Here is a 19,755-nt window from a genome sequence, read left to right on the forward strand (position 1 = left end):
AGGGAGAATGTTTTTTATTGAGATGTTTTTCAAATACAGCCTTAAAATTATACGTTTCAGGGCTGTATTTTTCTTCTTTATAGCACAGTAAAATATTGTTTTTGAACAGTTTGAACTCTTAACCACATCCAGGGATCCTTTTTCCACATGGGCATACGTGCAAAATAGAAATACAGTGGATGGAATGACCTGACTTAACATGAAATGCAGTTATTACGTTAGCACTTCTTACTATAAAAAGCTTTTTCATTTAATGAAGTGAGTATAGTGCCAACATTTGTTGTATTTGTAATGTTTGTTTTGGCTCAAGGAATTTATTTATGTATTGTTATCAGAGGCCTTGGGCAGTAAGTGGATCAGCCTCGACCCCTTGTACCACTCTGTCTTTCTTCCTGTACTCTAATCTCTGTAATCTCTCGTTCTCTAAGGAACTCACACACTTTCCAATTTATGCACATGCACACATGCACTCCACTCTCCACTTTTAATTCATACTGAGAAACACAATATGTTACACATGCTTGGAATCCTCCTCTAATCAAGACATACTGACAACCATGTGCACACACAGGGAGTCTGACTCTTTTCCACAAAACACCCGCACACAGAAATCCACACACACACACACACACACACATCGGGTTGACATTCACACAGTGCTGCCAACGACGCTATTAAAGAGCTCCTTCCTGTGCTGCTCGCCCACCTGCTGCACTGTACACCTTCATACCGAGAGAGAAAAGCATCTTTTCAACCTTTCTGTGTGAGAAACACTCAACAGAAAGTGCTATCTCTCTTGTGAGTGTCACTCAAAATGTCCTATTTTTCATGTACATGGGAGGTAAAATGTTCAGGTGAAGAACCAGTTGTGGAGTTTGTGACATTTCCACGGGGGGTTCGGAAAACAAAAAGAGAGTGAGTTCTCAAGTCTGCAAAGCACCCTTGCGTAATTATATTATTATAACTATTACATGTATAACAACTTATTATTTCTTATTACAAAGTGAGAGTCACATTCACAAAACTGCACCGACTCTTGAGTACAGGCCCAAACCATTGGAGACATGTTATTCTGCAGCGATTCGTTACCATAGTAATGTGTTTTACCATGGTTACACTGTGACTTCAGACCTAATTCACATCATCAAATATTGGTTTCAAAGGAAATGTCTCTTGAGAAAAGCATTTCTATTTGCACTCATCCATCCCTGTCAGAGGCTGTGGTGAGTTGGATGTTTTCTCCCCGTGTTCCTCTACATTTGGGTCTTTACATTCATTTTTGAGGTGTTTTTTAGGATATTTGAGTGAGACACTCTATATGCAAAAGGAATTATTTGCTGGGGCTGTGATGTATGCCGTAAAGGAAGGAATCATTTTGTAGTTGTTTTTGTGGCATGGACCCAAAACCAGAAACTCCATAGTGTCGAAGCAGTCGATACAGATCTGCTCAGGCTTTGACAGAGGTGCCATTTACCTAGTTGTAAGTAAGAGATTATTTGAAGGTTGAAATCCTACATTGTGTCACTTTAAAAGTCCTAATATCTTAGTATTTATTTATTGGTGTTGGTTATTTTATACCAACTATTGTATGACAGCATGATCATTTTGTTTTTTTGACTAATTGCTGTAATTGTGTTCCTGAGATTTTATGTTCATTTATAAAAAGGGAGCCCTGCAGTAAACTATTTGGATTTCAGAAAATACAAAAGAAATGTTTTAACTTTTTAAATATGCAATCAACATTTTTACCAACCAAAAATTCATTAGCAGTAACAGACTTCACGATATTGAGAGAGACTAATGTGCTGATGAAACGCTTGTTTTTATTTAGAAATATTTGGCTCACGGAGGGACAGTGACTCGGTGGTAGCACTGATTACATTACATTACATTATACTGATGCCTCGCAGAAAGAAATTTCTTGATTTGAATCCCACATTCTCCGTTCTTCCTCCCAGGGTTCCACTTTTTAACTCTCCTGAGAGGAGATCTGACATTATGATTTTGCTGCCATTTGTTTGTTGCTTTTATGTAGTTGATGCACCGTGATGGAGGCTTTTCTCTGGCTTTGTCTCTGTGATACTCAGTTTCAGACTCTCATCTCTTTGAATGAATTCTTCTGTCTCTTCTTGTCCTCTGCTTGCTTCCATTCCGTCCTGTTTATCACCTTTGGCCCCGTCTTCTCTTTGCTCTTTTGCATGTATTCCCTGTGCCTGCTCTCCATCACTTTGCTCTCTCACTCCTGTCTCTTCTGCACATCCTGGTTGAGTTCTTAATGTTTGCAGATTGTCCTTGGTCTTATTAAAGTAGCTCTCCAGCTCTGCCACAGGTCCCCTATCAGAGAACATATAATCCAAATATGCCTGAGTGTACTGATCTGAGGTGATCAGGTCCAGGTTAATGGAGGAGGGCATCACAGTGTTACCAGGACCAGAGACTCTCCTTCTTCTCCCTGTAAATTTCAACTCAGTTTAATTAAATGCCTGAGACTGGCACACTCACAGTCTTCTTGTTAATGTACAACATAATCAGTCTACCTGTCTCCGTCTCCACGGCGTTCAAGGGAAGGGTCACACTCTTTCCTGTCTCGCTGTCCGTCACAGTGAGTCCCGTCACGGATCCCTCCTCTGGCACCTCGTCAGGGTCACATGATGCTGGAAGACCACCACGGCATTTCATGACACACACCGTGTTAGACTTATGTCGCCTACAATGATGAGATTTGAAAAAAGAAACAGAGATTCTCAGTAATGTGTGCTGCTTTAATGCATATTCATCCATCAAAACAGAAACCTCAATTAATCATTGCAGGGGTGACATGTTATCAGCTTAATGAATGAGAGACCAACGCACTGGGGTTGGAAACGCAAAGTTTTGACTGTCATGTTTTTCCCCACTTTATTCACACATTGTAGATTTTATCACAATTTCGGCTGCTGTCTGTCTGAATTCATATTTGTTCTCGTAGACGGTGAACTCTAAACATAACCTGCACGCTTAGGCCTCCACCTTTCTGACAGCGATGTGCTTTTTTTTGCGCAGGTTTCTGCTGTCATACTTGAAACAGGCTGGAAAGCTTGTCTCATAGCGACCAGTACAGCCATGGTTTCCTCTGTCAGTCTGCTTTATTACTGTGGGTTCATGCCTCAGATGAAGTGCCGTGTGTTTGCTGTCAAACAACACAGCCTCAAAAATCTTCAGTATTTTTCTACCTGTGTCAACTGTATTTGTCTGTGTTAGCTCCACCAGCGTACACTGAATCACACATTTAAACTGCATGTCATCGCACATAATTGTCGCAGACCCTTCCATCTTTCCTCACAAAAAAGTTGAGGAACATCGTGTAATAAACAATAAATAATAATAAAATGGTCAATATTTGCTGTGTTGTTTCCACTGTGGTGGACCGGCAGATGTTGAATGAACTGTGTCACCTGTAAGCTGGTATAATCTCTGTAAGGTCTTCCTTGTATTGTTCCAGTGCTTCCCTTGCAACCAGGGGCTCATTCAGACCTTCAAGGGCAGAGAGGTGAACCAACAGCTGGATGTGAAACACTGCTCCACTGGCCCAGTGCCTCAGAGACCTGGAGGAACAGACAAGACGATGTAACAAGTGCTAACCCACCGTGACATCACGCACTGATTTGTGACATTTTGCAGTTGTTCTTCAATACTTTTCCTGATCGAGAGAATAGTGTTTACTCACCTGGAGTCACAGTCTCCCCTCAGCATACACGTCTTCAGCTGAGTGAGGGTGAGGCTGAGCTGGCCCTCAAGTCTGACAGAGTCCTCAAATAGTCTCTTCTTGTTACTCAAGTTGATCCTACAGCGTTTCAGGTACTCCTCCATCACCTCCTGGACCCCCCCGACTCTCTCCTGGAGATAGATAATGGCAATTAATAACTTTTTGTTGTTTCATTTTACTTTTGAAAAGTATTACTATCCTAAACTTTCTGTTTCACTTCATCTCATCTGCAGCTTTGTCTTGTTATAGTCAAAGATTTGACAGTACTCGTATGCAAGCGTGCGAACATGGCTAAATAAAATATATCAGTGATTATACAGATTATTATGATCTGCTTTAATATTTCAGCAATACCTCCTGTTATTTTCAAACAGAGCTTTACCTGACAAGATGACGAAGTCGCCGACTTCCCTTTCACCCCCAATGACCGTCTTGATGAGGAGTAAGCCATATCCATCACCAAGGTAACCACTAATCCTACCAAGCCAGCCAGACGTGGCTCATCTGAGAAGGTTGTCAGTCGGCCAATCAGATCTTTCAGGTAGGCGGGCGCCCGGTTCCCGATGTCGCCCTGCAGCTGGGTGAGGAGGAGAAATTAACGAAAAACGTTAAAGTAAATGGAGACTTAACTCCATTTTCGACAGCATAGTATGTCTTAGCATTTGACTTAATAGAATCAAAATCTTGGGTGAGAAGATAGCGTTCTTATCTTTGATCATTTTGTCTACATCACATCATTATTATTATTAGTAGTAGTAGTGATGCACGCTGTCATGCTTTAATCCTTTAACTCTCATTAACCTGTTGCAGTTGTTCCTGGAGGCGGGTGCGAGACTCAGAACTCTGATTGTGATTGGCCAGGAGGAGAGGATGGACCACTCCAAGGTCAGGTACAGCACCGGCTTCCAACATGGCATTGTAGAGGACGGAACCAATCGCATCCTTCACTTGAGAATACTCTTCTTCTGATGACAACAACTGGCCCATGGTGACGTTTGTAGTAATTACTCATAATTTAGAGCATCATCTGAAAGAGAAGAGGAAACAAGCACAAACTAAGCGTAGCAGTAAATACAGTGCATAACTAAAACTGTGTCCCATATAACCTACATCCTGTGATACCACTATTATTATAGTGTTTTCTTATTTAGGTTTTCATATTATTGAAAGACACATAGAAGATAAAGAAAAACTGACAGTAAAGACTTTGACAAAAGTTGTGAAACACGTGCCAAATATAGCTTTCAATCTTCGTCATTAACAGAATACAACATTTTCCAAATAACCTCTAAAAACCGAACCCAAAACTTTCAGCAGCAGTGTAATCTATCTCTTCTGTCACTGTTGTAATATAATCTGTTTATTCCAGCAGGTTCTTCTGCCTCTGCGTCTCTCTTCTCTTCCTCCCAAGTCTCCGCCTGCTGCAATAAAGAGATTAACCAAGACAACACTGCAGCTGAAAACAGCGCAGCAGTAAACCTACACCGCCCCCTAGCTGCAGTGACTAGGAAATGCAACTACTCAGAACGCCAGAAAGAATTTGTCTTATCGTCGAGGTCAAACAGGGCCGGTCCTATGCATTTACTGCCTCACACACAACACAGTGGTTTCTAGAAACACATTTTTTAGTTACTGCTCAGACAAACAAACTTGTTTTCCATGAAAAACTGAAATACATATAAGAATGATGGACAATTTAATAATGTAATGTAATGGACAGTACTGGTGACTTCCTAGGTACCTCGGTGACTTCCTGAATGGCCTATGCCTAACGACCCAATCCAGTCATTGCAGATGTCCAGCCTGTTACGGTTTAGTTCAACTAAACTCGCTGTGACGTTGAGTTTTCTTTGTTGCCTCTCTGCTGTTGGTACAAGCCGACTTTAAGCCCTAACTCTGTGATAGCTTGCTTTTACATCATAATATCCTATAATACTTTCTAATAGTGAATGTACAATTGTGGTGGAAACTTACTAAAAGAAAGCAAAGGTAATTTAAAGTTTAATTTATAGCCCAAAACTCCTAATGACTGTGTCAAACACTGGAGAAATAGGTCAAGGTCTTAAAGCCTTTTCATTAGATAAATGGAACAGAAGCCTTGGTGGTGGTGGTGGTGTGATGTTGACCTTTTTTTACTTGATAATATATGGGGCGAGGGGATTTGGGACTCAACGCAGTGTGGGAGGTGTTCTTTGTTAACTGGGACAAGGGCTTTTGCATTGTCAGGCCTCAGGGTTTCGTGTTCATGTTGATATAAGTTAATCATTAAGTTTAAACTTGTGAGACCTTCACCCCTCATTGTAATCTTTCTTTTTCCCAATTACTGTGGTAAGTTAAATGGTGTTATTTGTGTGCTGTCATCTAAAGGAGTGATGCCAAGCACTAAGCTATGGTGTTATTTATGGATAACAACAACATCATTAATGTAGTGATGTTGCAACATTATTTTGGAGGAAATCATCTCCTCTCTTATGTGGAGGAAGAAATTGTATTGATAATTTTCTTCATAATGGCCCTAATACTTTGCTGTACTGTAAGAAATTCCTATTTTTACACATTCATCAAATTGAATGTGTCACTCTAACCAATGCAACCCTGCACTCACATTATCAGAATAAGACAAATGCATTTTCACTGTATTTGTTCTGAACCGTACATGATGAATAAGTCAGTTGTTTTAATCATGTTCACTCAAAAATAGATTTTTAACCTATGGCATGGTTTAAGTTGGTTTTCCACTACGGAATAGTACCTATACCCAACGTGGGCGGAGTCATCACAGCACAGCTGCATGAAACTGCTGTGACTTTGTTTTACACGTGACACACAAACGAGTCACAAGTGACTTGTAAAGCAGTTTTTTTCAGTGTAACTGAATCATTAGAATCAGTTAATGAAAAATATTTGTTCAGTACTTCCCGCATGACTGGAGCACAGACTCCGTCTGACACAGAGTCTGGACTGAAATACAGCAGCAGGGTTTGTAATGCAATGTAATGTAATTGAAATTTTCGACATTTCCCTGGTAATTGTCTTTTTTAACTGATCTACAGTTCTGCATTGTTCGACTTGATTCTTGTGTCGGATGTCTCTTCCTGTGACAGCACCAATCAATCAGTGACCAGCAGTCTGAAGCGAGGCAAGGCGAGGCGTGTCGAGCCCGTGGAAACCTTGGACTAAAGCGTTTTTTATCCAATCAACCTGTCAAAGGGCTTTCAGGTCTCTCACTTGTGAGTTTGTATTTTTTGTAAGAGTAATTATGCAGCTCTTTACAACTCAGCATTCCCAACTAATTATGAATCCCCTGCGGTCTAAGGTTTATCTTTGTCTTTTCATTATTTTCATATAACTTTGTGAAACCCTGTTACCTTTATTTAAACCCCAGAACTTACTAAAATACAGGTATGATGAGCACAAAGTATGGGCAAGATAAATTTGAAAAGTTAAGATTCATCAAGTACTCTGTGAAATTAAAGTAATCCATAGGAAAATATCTCATTTAGATATTGATAAAGGTTTACCTTTGAAAATTTCAGATGTATACTTAAAATGTCCTCAAATTCTGGAGTGACCCTGATAGTATGGTGATGTTTGCATGCTATTTAAAGCTGCAATAGTTTTAAAACCTGTCACTCAAGAAGCAGAGTCATGGCAGGTCACATCAGCTCATTGGCAAAAGTGGACGCATGACACGCACTCCTGTCCTGGCTGGTTTTCTAAAACCATTGCACTGAGATCAGCAAAATCTCTGTCCATCTATTTCAGTGCACTCTCTTGGCCGGAGACCAAATTTCTTACGGTACGTCTTTTGTCAGAGATGCAGCACTTTAGCAAATGAGCTGAACTGGCTGAAAACCAACAGCGTCACATAAACAGAAAACAGACATTTTTCATCCGAGACATTTTGTCTTTTCACATTGAGAAAGGTGAATCACACGGCGATGGCTGGATTATCCATCCATCCATTATCTACCGCTTTATCCTCCACTGGAGGGCCGCGGGGGTGCTTTGCCAATCTCAGCTGACATAGGGCGATGGGCGGGGGCACAGCCTGGACAATTCGTCAGTCCATCACAGGGCGACACAACCATTCACTCTCACATGCACACCTATGGTCAATTTAGAGTGACCAGTTTACCTAATCCCCATATTGCATGTTCTTGGACTGTGGGAGGAAGGGGAGAACTCGGAGAAAACTCACGCACACACGGGGAGAACATGCAACCTCCACAGAAAGGCCCTTGTTCCAACCGGGGCTCGAACCCGGGTCTGCAAAGGCAAGAGTGCTAACCTCTACATGGCTGGATTATCTTTAAGTTAAAATATCTCGTTAGAGTGCGAAGTGAGTGTTAATCTATTAAAAGTCAAATAGAATAGGATAAGGCATAGTGTGTCACATGTAACTTAATGTGCTGGTTTTTTTACAGTAAGTTGAGCAGAGACAATCATATGATGCTGTCTAAAAAATTGAAGATGATGGACCCTGAAATAGCACAGAGCAGCTAGGATACGAACCACACATGGACCAATACACAGCCGTCCTCATTTATTTCTCCTCCTACCTCTCACTGTATCTCGTCTTCCACACCCAGTCTGGTTTCCAGCCTGCTGCTCTTCCCTATTTCTCTTGTTATTGTTGATTTTGATAGCTTCTGTCAGTTTGATGCAGTGTTTACTGGTGGAGCTCGGCTGCAGTGAAAGTGTGTCTCTTTCACTTCCTCTCTCACTCTCTCTCTCTCTCTCTCTCTCACTGTCTCCTACTCTCCACGGATGATTAAAGGCCGTCGACACACTTCACACTCCTCACTCAGAGGGCAGTAAATATTTAAATGTGCTCGAGTCAGTGACACGCGCACACTTGTATGGATTCGCCCATACAAGTGGTATGAAAATTGTCTTTTTCATATTTCTTTTCTCCGTCTCTTTGTAAAGGTCTCCTCTGACAGTGAAGTGAAGATGAAAGGGACGACAGAGAGAAAGGAGGACAGGGCTGAAATTATGCAAAAAGACAGAGCGCTGCAGAGGAGGGGAAGTAAACGAAGTAAAAGATCATGCAAATCAATGTGAAAATGACAGAGGAGATGAGACGAGTGTTTCCATCACTTTGCAGGACATTATGTTGACATTCATTTTTCAGATTTGAGGTACAAACCCAGCAAACGTCTCGCTGAATATAATTATTGCATGTGTGCTCCGAGTTTCTTTTTCAGTGACAAAATATATGCGAACATTCATGCACCACTAGGGACACTGAAGTTTCCTGAAGTTCCCTCTTAATTAAAGCAGCCTATAGAACTGGGCCTGTTTTCTGTTCTAAGGGAGACTTCGCCGTATACCAAACTTTTGGACTATGTGGGTTTTTTTTTTAATTGCATGACTGTAACTCATGTAAACATATTATCTTGTTTGGAAAAACAGATTTACTTTATCTTCCAAAAGCTTCAGTCACATGATAACAGTTAACCTTTATCCAGTGTGACTTCACTGAAGCAGAAAGAACTTGTTTCCTCTTCTGCTCCTGAAGTTCCAGCCATAATCATTTCTCCAGGAGCGCCCGAGGGAACAAAGTGGATACTGACCTTTAAGTTTGTTTTCATTGTTGTCCCATTATCAGCCTTGATCTCTACAAAAACAATGTAGCCAAGACTGCACTTTAGTTAGTTCATTAGGATTAAGTCGTCAAACAAATCTTCTGTTTACCTTGTCCTCCTCCATGTGATTGATATTCATTTCCTGCATTAAATTTTTTCTCATTTTTGTCCTTCTTTCCATTTATAATCACCTCTCTTCCTGTCTTCTTTACCTGCCCCCCTTGTCTGCATTTATCCTCCCCCATCCACTCATTTACAGGGTGTGGAGGAGAATAAAAACAAGTTTAATGTACAATAATACATCACTGCATGGCTGGTGTACCAGACGGCATCTATTTTGTGAAGCTGTTGTGTTCACTTACCAGCGCTGGGACTAATTATTGCAAATGGCAGCTGCTGAAAGGAGTATTAATGTCTCCTTTCTGCATGAATAGGTCCAATATTATGGGCCGATGAGAAGTATAGCCACAGGCGAAACTTTAAAGAGAATGAGAGTGACAAGTAAAAGGCAAAACCTGAATTGTGTCTGAATTGCTCGGTAAGCTCCATGAATCCAACTTAAATTTTAATTAGCTGTCCTTGACTAAAGGGACAGTAATCACCATCCATCTCACAGTCCAATAACATCAACCTGGAGTAATTGGACCTCTGGCTCGAGAGGTCAACACAGGTGAACCACAATGTGTTCAGTAGTATCTAGTATTTAGCCAGGCTAGATTAAATTAGAGTTTGTTTTTTTTTAAATGATAAAATGGGATAAATTACACTGACAGCATTTTGTCAAATAATGAAGCAAAAAGGTAAAGCTGGCAAATAATTCCCCACTGTCAAACTGAGGACACTAATGACACAGACATATGAGATATGGCTCATATTATTGGTACACTGGAACAGCTATTCAAATGCCTCCATCCATCAGTTTCTGTTATTACGTGTTAAGACTGGAATTTCTCAACAAACCTATGGACATTGTTTTAAATGTATTGACCCTTTGGTTTGTCATCTAATGCCATATTAAATAGGAGCAAATGAAATAATAAGAAAGAGAAGAAGATGGATAACATTCAGGATGCCGACTGCTGTAAAACATTAATGTAAAACATAGTTTTCTAATCATATGGTCGTCATTTTCCTATAAAATGTGCATATAGACGTTACTATTACTGAACATCTTAATTTGATTGACACGTTCATGATTCTCTATAGTGCAAAAATGATGTTTAGACATCACTTGCACTGGACACTAAAGTGTCCCCCCTCTCTTCCTCCATTACTAACTAAATTCTAGTCTTTCACTGGAACAGCACAGACAACAACTCTGGAAAGCAACATTCTTTCATCTAAAAAATATTGCCAAACTCTGCCCCGACCTCTGCCTGTCCGATGCTGAGAGGCTGTTCAAACGCATTTGTCTCCTCCAGGCTTGACTACTGTAATGTTCTCCTTGTCAGGATGCCTGGCAGGAGTGTCCAAAGCCTCCAGGACATCCAAAGCAGCACTGCCAGGATCCTGACAAGGAGATGAAAATATGACCACATCACCCCAGATCTGACGGTTGAATACAAACTCAGATGTTTACATGGCAACACACCGGACTGTCTCAAAATCACATCAATAGCTTTTTTTGGACTTTTATGTGCTTACATAGCTCTAACAATTTATTTTACGTTGTATTTGTTTATATGTTTTAATGTTGCACTTTGAGGTGTGTTTTTTCAAATGAAAAGTACAATATAAATAAAGTGACAGATTATCTGTTAATGTGCTTATCTTTTTTATCTCCCTATGTCTATTCTCTGTCTCTTTGCAATCAAATAAAAGCTTAAATGCAGAATTTTGTTGGATAAAAATAAAAATGTTTAGTACTTGGCTCAAAAGTACAGACTTATCATATTTAAACCATTAAACCTCTTTGTATAATCGTATGTGACCATTACCTTTGGTGAAGGTGGAAGAATAATGCCAATGAAATGAATTCTAGCTTTATCTTGACGTCTTGATATATGCTGCATTCAAAGTCTGGATTGCTTAAAAAATAAATGTACTGTAGGTGTTGACATGTAATCAGTAGTTGCATGTCAACTGCCCAACACAAGAAAATGAAGAAAATGTTAAGAGACGACACATGAATTGAAGGAAAATCTAATCTGCTGCACCCACTGATGCAATGTGACATCATTCTAAAGTCATACCATGTCAGATGTCAAATAAATATATTTATTTGCCATAATATTCCACATTATAATAAGCATGCACCACACAGGTCACACCAGTCTGTCAGAGTTTGAGAGATTTATGGCACCAGGCACTGACTAAATATGTTCGGGGTCATTAAAATGTGAGATTCGGGGGAAGAAGGAAATCAAAAAGTGTGAGTTAGAGAGATGGAGACAGAACAGCAGGATATGGAAGTGTTGAGAGATCGACGGAAGGATCCATCAGACGGAGAGTTAGAATTGTGCATAGGCAATTTTTTTCCTGCTGCAGGGTTTCTCATACATTTCCTCCCGACTTTGGACTGATTCAGAACTGCCTCCGGATATAACAGTGCAGTTGCAGTGGTGGGTGTACATTTGAAGTTCTGACGTTGTCTTGAGAATGTTTGTGTGTGTGCGCTGAGTCCAATGTTTGTGTGTGTGCACTGAGTCCACTGTGGACTGATGTGTTTGAGTACATGTCTTTATATGGTGGAATGAACAATTTTGGTTTAAAACCATTGATTTAAGTGCCAAGGTTGTGCCAAGGTTAACACTTGGTTAATTGGTTACGGTAAAATTAAGTTTTAGGATAAGAGCTGAATTCAATACTTTAAAATACGTTTAAAATAACCATCTACCGTGAATATTGAATGAATTTTGATAAACATACTGTTTCAGTTTTCTGTAACGTTTCCAGGTTGTCGCCACTTTCTCCTCTGTTGTTAGAGAGAGACCCCTATTGGGCAAGACTACTCATTACAGTCATGGTGACGTGTTTCCGTTTCCGGTGTAAACAAACTGTTCAAAATGGCAAACTCTCACGAGCAGAGCAGATATGAGAATTAGTCAACAGTGAACTCACCGTACACCATTATGAGCGAATCAAGAGGGAAGGGAAAGTTTGTCCGTTACTACTGCACCGCCGGTAATGGAATGGAACCCTTTTTAACCGACGAAGTGAAAAGGAAGCTGGCAGCTGAAAATGTGAGTATATCATGGAAGCTTTCATACAAGACAATTATTAGACTATGGAGCCTTACACAACGTGCCTTTTATGTGTCTAGGTCGACATTCATGATTCATTTTAACATTCTATTTATCACTTTTTCGATTTACTGATTACTTTTGGTTTAGAGAAAGTCACTGTTTCCTATCTCAAATACCTTGGTTTATCCACATATTTAAAATATGTAGTTTACTCTCACAGAACGGCAAATAAACCAGAAAACATTCACATTTAAGAGACTGATTTTCTTTAAACAAACTTATCAATTTAGTCGGCCATTCATTTCGTAGTCATTAGTAATCAATTAATTGGTGTTGTATTAGTTTGTAAATTCATAGTGTGGCATTGGCTTGGGTGATTAATGTATTTGTACATCCACGCATTACGAGTGTGTCAGCCCTCTAAAGATAGACTGGCCAGCACTAGATCTAATCTGATTCAAAGATTCATTTGTCATATGCAAAAATAACATGTTGTCTCTGCAGTGAAATTCATCTTCCTCCATGCCACTACCCGATCACTTTTTTTGAATAAGAAAGGGGAAGAAAATGTAAAAGAAAAAGTATGTATAAGCAAGTCTTATGCAATAGGGGTAGAAGCAGTTTTTCAACCTTGATGTCCTACATTTCACACTTCTGTATCGCCTGCCAGATGGCAGACGTGTGAAGAGGTGATGCTGAGGGGTATTTGATGGTATAATCAGCTAACAGGGGTTGATAAAGATATGTATTTAATATGTGTGTCCAGGTGTGTCAGATGCCAGGCAAAGTGTTGTTCAGCTCCACTGAAACAATCGACAAAATCATTGAGCTAAAGGCTGCAGAGAGACTCTTCCTCCTGTTGAAACACGACTCACCGGTGAGACTTCCTGCCCACACTAGCCCAGGTACTTGACTCACACATCTGACGCATACATATGTGTATTTCTATACATGTGGGTTGCTTTCTAACATACTTTTCATTGATCATAAAACAGTTTGAATTTAATACGGATTTTCATTATATTCATCTGGGCAGTGTAAACACTCAAATTATTGATTAAATCACCTTCGGTAGTAATGTAATCACAATTACAATCCAAATTTGAGTGAATGTGCAATGACAAGACATTCTGATTCTGAAAAATCCAATTAATAGTCATGATTTTTGTGTTTACTTTTGATTTGTGCTCTCTGTGTTATTCATAGGAAAGGCAGCCTCTGTCCTGCAGTCCGCACTGTTCGGTGACAGGAACCAATGGACCAGTGCTGTAATGACATGGAGCCGCCTAAAGGGGGAGCTAGCTGACAAACAAATTACTGTTGATGCGTCAAGCCTTGTGAGGGATGAGATCAGTGAGAGGGAGGAGAGGAGGGGGAGTGCAAAACAGATGGGAGAGGAGGAGAGGGCCCATGTGGAGACTGGAAAGAGTGCAGGAGAGCAGAGGGAGGAGGAAAGTAAGACCAGGAGGCTGAAGAGTGCTGACGTAAGAGAAGCACACACTCTGGAAAAGAAGAGAAAAAAAGAGATGGTACAAAGAGTGGACGAGTTCAGCAGTGATGAAGATAAAGGCCAAGTACTGAAGAAAAAGATGAAGATGGTTGGTGACGTCACTGAGGATAATGAGGAACATGGTAATCAGTTTCTTTGTTTTTTTTTACTTCAGTAGTATATACTTTTCTAATTTCCTTTTCTGATTTATCTTCTTCCTTTAAGCGAAAACCAACAGGGTAGAAGACAAGGCACTACTGCAACCCAGCAAGATCAAACCAGGCTTTACGTCCTCTGATCCAGTGACCTTCAGGATCAGCTGCAAGTGTACCGGATCTCTGTCACGATGCTTCAGCAGCACACAGGTAGAAGAATTGAAAAAGCACACAACAAAGCAGTGTAAAGTTGAACCGTTGTCTCTTGCAGGTTTACAAAGTCATACTAAAACTGCACATTGTTAGGCTTTATAAACACAAAAATCTGTGTTTAAAGTATGTTGAACAGGTCAAACCATGCACATACATACAGTACATGCAGAACAACCCTTCTATTCTGACAGAAAACATCCATCCTCACCTGACGTATGAGTTTGATAAATAACTTTATATTTTGTACGTTTGTACATATACATATATATATATATATATATATATATATATATATATATGTATGTATATATATACATACATATGTATGTGTTATATATATATGTATATATACACATGTACTGTATGTATGTATGTATATGTACTGTATATATATGTACAAACGTACATATATGTATGTATAAATATATAATATTTTATGTTTTCAGGAGGTGAATAAAGTGATTGGTCTGGGCTTGGGCAGACTGCTGGGCTGGAAGACTGATCTGAAAAATCCACAACTGGAGGTAAAAACATTTTTTACAGTTTGAATTGTATTGACTTTATACTGTAGGTGGGTTGTGACCGTGATAAAGTGGTAATAATATCGCAGGTGTAACAACTGAAATACTCTACATGCACAGTTATTAGGCAAGCTGTATTAACAAATAACTATTAATAAACCTCAAACCTGAATATTTAACAAAGGACCCTTGGTAAATGACCATGGGAATAATACACAACTTATGGACATCTTGGGGGTGTGTGTTTATAGGTCACATCTTCAGGCTTTAAAAAAAATAGTTTTTTTTCCTCATCTTAAGTGTATGTTGAGTCAAAGTTATGATTTATTTTATATCGCATTTAAAAAAAAAAACGGGAGTAGTGAAAACTGTGCAGAAGTCTCAAGATAGATTCATAAAAACGAGCCAAGCGAACTGTGAAGTTCCCAAATTTTACAAATTCAATCAATTTTCAAAATGTACTCAAAACATTTTTAAGTACTTTTTGCACAGGTGTGTTTATATAGTTGGTGGAAATGAAAAAGAAAATTTCATCAAATTGAGTATAGATTGTGCTGAAAAAAAGAATATAAGACACTATATTACACATTCTTATAGCCTCTGCATGTACATTTTAACATAGTAATGGAAAAAAACAGCCTAAATTCTCTGTGTTCTAAGGGTTAAATTCGGTTCTACGGGCCCCTTTTGTCTGAGGTAAAGAATAATAATTATGCACACTATGATATAGGGTATTGATCACTTTAGGCCACACCCTCCCTCATTACATAAATACACATCACCTGATAATGTTTAAAACCAATCAGCATTCAAGTTCATATAGCTTGGAGTTGAAAAATGTGCATCAAAATGACGATAAGCTTAAAATACTCACTTGCCTAATCATTGTGCATGCAGTGTAGTTTCTTTGGGTAGCAGCGAAGACTGAAACTCTCTGATGTCCTTGATGACCTGTTCTTTGTAATGTAATACCATTGGTTGTTTGTACTTGCAGGTAAGTGTTTATTTGAGTGACGACCACTGTCTGCTGGGGATCCCACTGACCAGGTAACTGACTGAAACTGTTTCCCCCACACTTAACAATCAACATAACCAGTCTGTAGTAACAGCATGGATTACTGACTCTGTGGTTCCTTCTCAAATGATTGAAACTGAAACCTCATAGTTAGTTCTAGACCTGTGTCTAATTGGAGCTTTCACTTATTTGACATGCCGCCATAAGTAAGGGGTCCCATTTCTATTCTTCAGGTTGCCTCTGGCTAACCGGAGCTACATTAAAACCACAGGACTGAGGGCGACAGTAGCCTGGGCTATGGCCTCACTGGCTCAGATACAGGTACATGTACATTTCATGGCTACTGGATCATATGGACTGTAAAAACATGCCAACCTGTTTTAGCCATTAAAGCCTTCATCAGGGCCAATATACAACATTGCTATTCTTGGGCTGTTTATACCTAGTAGTCATGTGATCAGAATTGCACTTACATTATCATCTATTCTATACTTTTGCTTGTATTTGTAATTCAAAAGACATTGTTTAGACTCTCTAAATGAGACAATTCTGCTAAATCTGTCCTCATTTAACTGTCTTTTCACAAAATGTTTGTTATACACGACTTTACAGTCGGTGTATTTGCATGCTCAGCAGTCGGACTGTGATTTAACCCTGTCTGTAAGTCACAGTCGTACTGTGAGGAACTGTACGTACTGAATGTCATGTCATCGGTTTCCCAGCCAGGTTTCTGTGTAGTCGACCCCATGTGTGGGGTGGGAACCATCTTAATGGAAGCAGCACAGGAAAACAAGGTCGGGACAGAAAATCACACAGTGCTCCGTTAAAGCTTTCAAGTGTTAAAAAGATGATGAAGGAAAATTTAACCACACTTATACAGTTGTTAAGCTGATGTTTGTTTCATATGTATTGGACGTTAATGCACAGTAAGATGCTCAGATTTTCACTAACCCCATATAATTTATGCTTATGGGGGTGGAGTGGCTCAGTGGTTAAGACTGGTACCCTGTGTATGAAAGACTTCATGGTCGCAAGTTCAACTCCACCCCTGGCAGGTTGTACCCAATACCCTTGTAAGTCGCTTTGGATAAAAGCGTCTGCTAAATGACATGTAATGTAATGTAATGCTTGTTTTTCACAACGCCATAAAAATTCAAACTAATAATAATAATAATAATAATAATAATCATACATACATACATACATACATACATAGAAATTAATTGGACTAATACTATTCTAATCATGAATGCGATCTTCAGGGTGCCTGTTTCCTGGGAGTGGACATTGATGACAGACAGCTGCAGAAGGCCAGTGAGAACTTAAAGTTTGCAGAGGTGGGAAACAGGATTCACCTGCTGAAAGCTTCATCCATGAGTAAGAAAACCTGCACTAAATCATCACCAGAATATCGCAAATCAAACCATTTACACATGGTATTCAGCATTAATCGAATGTTCACACCCATATTGCATTTCAGGATAACACAGGATTTGTACAGTGTTTTGCTCCAGAGGTAATGAGCCTTGGTTACTCAGATACACATATATATATTTCAGTATGTGAAAATGGTTTAATTAAATGTGTATATTATACGTATGTATGTATGTATGTGTGTGTGTATATATACATATATACATGTGTGTGTATATATTTTGCACCAGTAAAGTAATACAGCTGCAAACAAGTTGGAATCTGGCTGAAAACACACAGCATCCACCAGAGGTTCCAATCGTTCAGCAGTTTGACAGGAGAGGTGCTTCTTGCCTCCACTCTCTCTCAGTCAGGTCTGATGGTAAAGCTTGAAAGAGCCTGATTTCAGATGGACACAGCATACACTAATGTTACATCATTTTGTTCTCAAAGACCAAATGGAGGCAGAATAGTAACAGCAACAACAACAAAAATCATGGAAAGTTAGCGCTGCAGCTTTAAAGCAGCCATTCAGACAGAGACTAAGCTGTAACCAACAGATTGAAGGAGATTTATTTGTGGGGTCTCCAAATAAATTAGCTTAAGATTTATTAAATAACAATAGTATAAAGTATAAAGTTATAATTCATGTAGCAAACACACTGTATCTCTTTAGAATTGACTGGTTCACCCATTCAAAATAATATTAAGTGTTGAAAGGAAATGAAATCTTTGAAGTCCCCCTATAAAAAGTTTGGAAAACACTGACGAGAAGTGTCTCCAGTTCATGATATTTTTTTCAAATGGAGTGTGAGAAATTGAATAATGAAATTCAGGTGATGATGACATTCAGTTTGCTGTGGTTTCAAAGCTACATGTTTTGGAATGAGTCAGTGAGTTGGAGCTCAGTGTGAATCCAGCTGTTATGTAGTAATTTACCTCTTGGCTTGTCTCTCTTCCCCTGTCTCTGTCTGTGTGTGTGTGTGTGTGTGTGTGTGTGTGTGTGTGTAGTGCTGCCTCTGCCCAGCGCTAGTGTAGATGCTGTGGTCTGTGACTTACCGTTTGGCAGGAAGTTTGGCAACAAAGCAAACATGGCTGCCAACCTGCCAGTCATTGTGACTGAAATGGAGAGGTTTGTTTCCAATCCAAAAAAAATCTCACTCGTTTTAGTCTATCATATGCTTGTATTTATGTAGCTGAAATTACTGAGTGTGTTTGTGTGTCTAGAGTCCTCTGTGTTGGTGGTACCTTGGTTCTCCTCCTCAGTCCTCAGTTGTCCTTTGTCCTGAAAAAACTCCTGGCACAAAAACAAGACACTGGACCAACATCTAACCTGGGAACAAAGGATGAAACTGGAATACAAGACTGCATGTCTCCTTCTCTGTCTTCCAAAAAGCAGCAGACTGTCCAAATCCACCAGGGGGTCAAATCCTCACCTACCCAGGAAACAGACACTGAAACTGGGCTACACCTGCGTCTGCCTCCAGCCATCTCCTCTCTGAAGCACCAGGCAACACTGAGAGTTAGCTTAGGCGCAATAGATGGACTTATCCATAAATATGTTAAGTCAGATGTTCGATGAGTGTTGTTGAGTCAAAAGTCAAAGTCATTCTTTATAACTAAGAGAACACTGTATTATAACTGCTTTTAACACCTTTTTACATTTACCTATACATTTTTTTTTACCAAATATATATATAACCCAAATTTGTGTGTTACTATAAAAACTTGTATTTAAATGAATACCCGGTAATTGTTGGAATTTTTGACTAGTTGTTGGAATGCTTTACCACTTGCATTGCGTAACATGTGTCCACTCTTTTAAAAAGCAGCTGAAGACCTAGCTTTATAAACAAGCTTTTAATTGAATGAGGGTTTTAAATGATTGTCTGTGTTTATGTTTTATGTAGTAAATTATCTTTCGTACTTTGGTTGTTTGTTATTATTTTATTATTTTACTATATTTATATTGTGAAGCACCTGGTGATTTTATATCTGTGAAAGGGGCTATATAAATAAAATTGACTTCTTTAAATGGTTACTGTGATTCTAACAAGCGTGTAATTTAGAGTCTTGCTTGCAGTTAAAAATTGTGCAAAGTTCAGACAAAAAATTTCAAGGGGGGGCAAAAAGATGTTTAATGATTGAATTGGGTCACGTTTCTATTTCCCTACCTCTGCTATAAAAGGAGTTCCATGGCAACTGGACATTTTTCAGTAATAGGACTTTTATTTTGCTTATAACAGAACAAATCAGGTGAAACACAATATTATTGTTATCTGCCACTGCTCCACCTAGTTTTATGTTGAAATGCTAGATGAGGCCACATGGGCTTAATGTTTTCATTCATGTATTATATATAGAGAGAGGGGGAGAGAGAGAGAGAGAGAGTATACACTGTGTTTGTAATTGTAAATGTGTACATTTT

At 39.3% G+C, this 19,755-nt stretch overlaps 2 protein-coding genes across 4 annotated transcripts; one reads left to right on the forward strand and one right to left on the reverse strand.

The window, feature by feature from the left end:
* Positions 1-1,171: 1,171 nt before the first annotated feature.
* On the reverse strand, positions 1,172-8,324 carry LOC131473550 (uncharacterized). Of its 3 annotated transcripts, none has more exons than XM_058650823.1 (7): positions 8,308-8,324; positions 4,547-4,772; positions 4,128-4,322; positions 3,707-3,876; positions 3,435-3,584; positions 2,538-2,707; positions 1,172-2,452 (listed from the first exon to the last, which is right to left on the reverse strand). In XM_058650823.1, the coding sequence occupies exons 2-7, from the start codon at positions 4,730-4,732 to the stop codon at positions 2,028-2,030; spliced, it is 1,296 nt and encodes a 431-aa protein (XP_058506806.1). In that variant the 5' UTR covers positions 4,733-4,772; positions 8,308-8,324; the 3' UTR covers positions 1,172-2,027. The 3 variants fall into 3 exon arrangements, with proteins under 3 accessions (XP_058506806.1, XP_058506804.1, XP_058506803.1); XM_058650821.1 differs by lacking the exon at positions 8,308-8,324 and adding an exon at positions 5,032-5,157; XM_058650820.1 differs by lacking the exon at positions 8,308-8,324 and adding an exon at positions 4,978-5,157.
* Positions 8,325-12,331: 4,007 nt separating this feature from the next.
* thumpd2 (THUMP domain containing 2) lies at positions 12,332-19,253 on the forward strand. Its single transcript, XM_058650819.1, has 11 exons — positions 12,332-12,518; positions 13,288-13,426; positions 13,728-14,153; positions 14,236-14,375; positions 14,825-14,902; positions 15,894-15,946; positions 16,148-16,235; positions 16,637-16,708; positions 17,177-17,291; positions 18,339-18,459; positions 18,555-19,253. Exons 1-11 carry the CDS (start codon positions 12,408-12,410, stop codon positions 18,907-18,909), a joined length of 1,698 nt encoding a protein of 565 aa, XP_058506802.1. The 5' UTR covers positions 12,332-12,407; the 3' UTR covers positions 18,910-19,253.
* The last annotated feature ends 502 nt before the right edge of the window (positions 19,254-19,755 follow it).

The sequence above is a fragment of the Solea solea genome, chromosome 15 (assembly GCF_958295425.1).
Source record: "Solea solea chromosome 15, fSolSol10.1, whole genome shotgun sequence".
Taxonomy (NCBI): domain Eukaryota; kingdom Metazoa; phylum Chordata; class Actinopteri; order Pleuronectiformes; family Soleidae; genus Solea; species Solea solea.

Excerpts from the sequence above, each read along its gene's own strand:
- LOC131473550 (XM_058650823.1), bottom strand. The coding sequence starts at position 4,732 with ATGGGCCAGTTGTTGTCATCAGAAGAAGAGTATTCTCAAGTGAAGGAT. Across the intron at positions 3,585-3,706 it reads AGGGGAGACTGTGACTCCAG|GTCTCTGAGGCACTGGGCCA; the intron begins GTGAGTAAACAC and ends CTGTTCCTCCAG. Across the intron at positions 2,453-2,537 it reads CGCCGTGGAGACGGAGACAG|GGAGAAGAAGGAGAGTCTCT; the intron begins GTAGACTGATTA and ends TGAAATTTACAG.
- thumpd2 (XM_058650819.1), top strand. The coding sequence starts at position 12,408 with ATGAGCGAATCAAGAGGGAAGGGAAAGTTTGTCCGTTACTACTGCACC. Across the intron at positions 14,376-14,824 it reads GATGCTTCAGCAGCACACAG|GAGGTGAATAAAGTGATTGG; the intron begins GTAGAAGAATTG and ends TTATGTTTTCAG. Across the intron at positions 14,903-15,893 it reads TGAAAAATCCACAACTGGAG|GTAAGTGTTTATTTGAGTGA; the intron begins GTAAAAACATTT and ends TTGTACTTGCAG.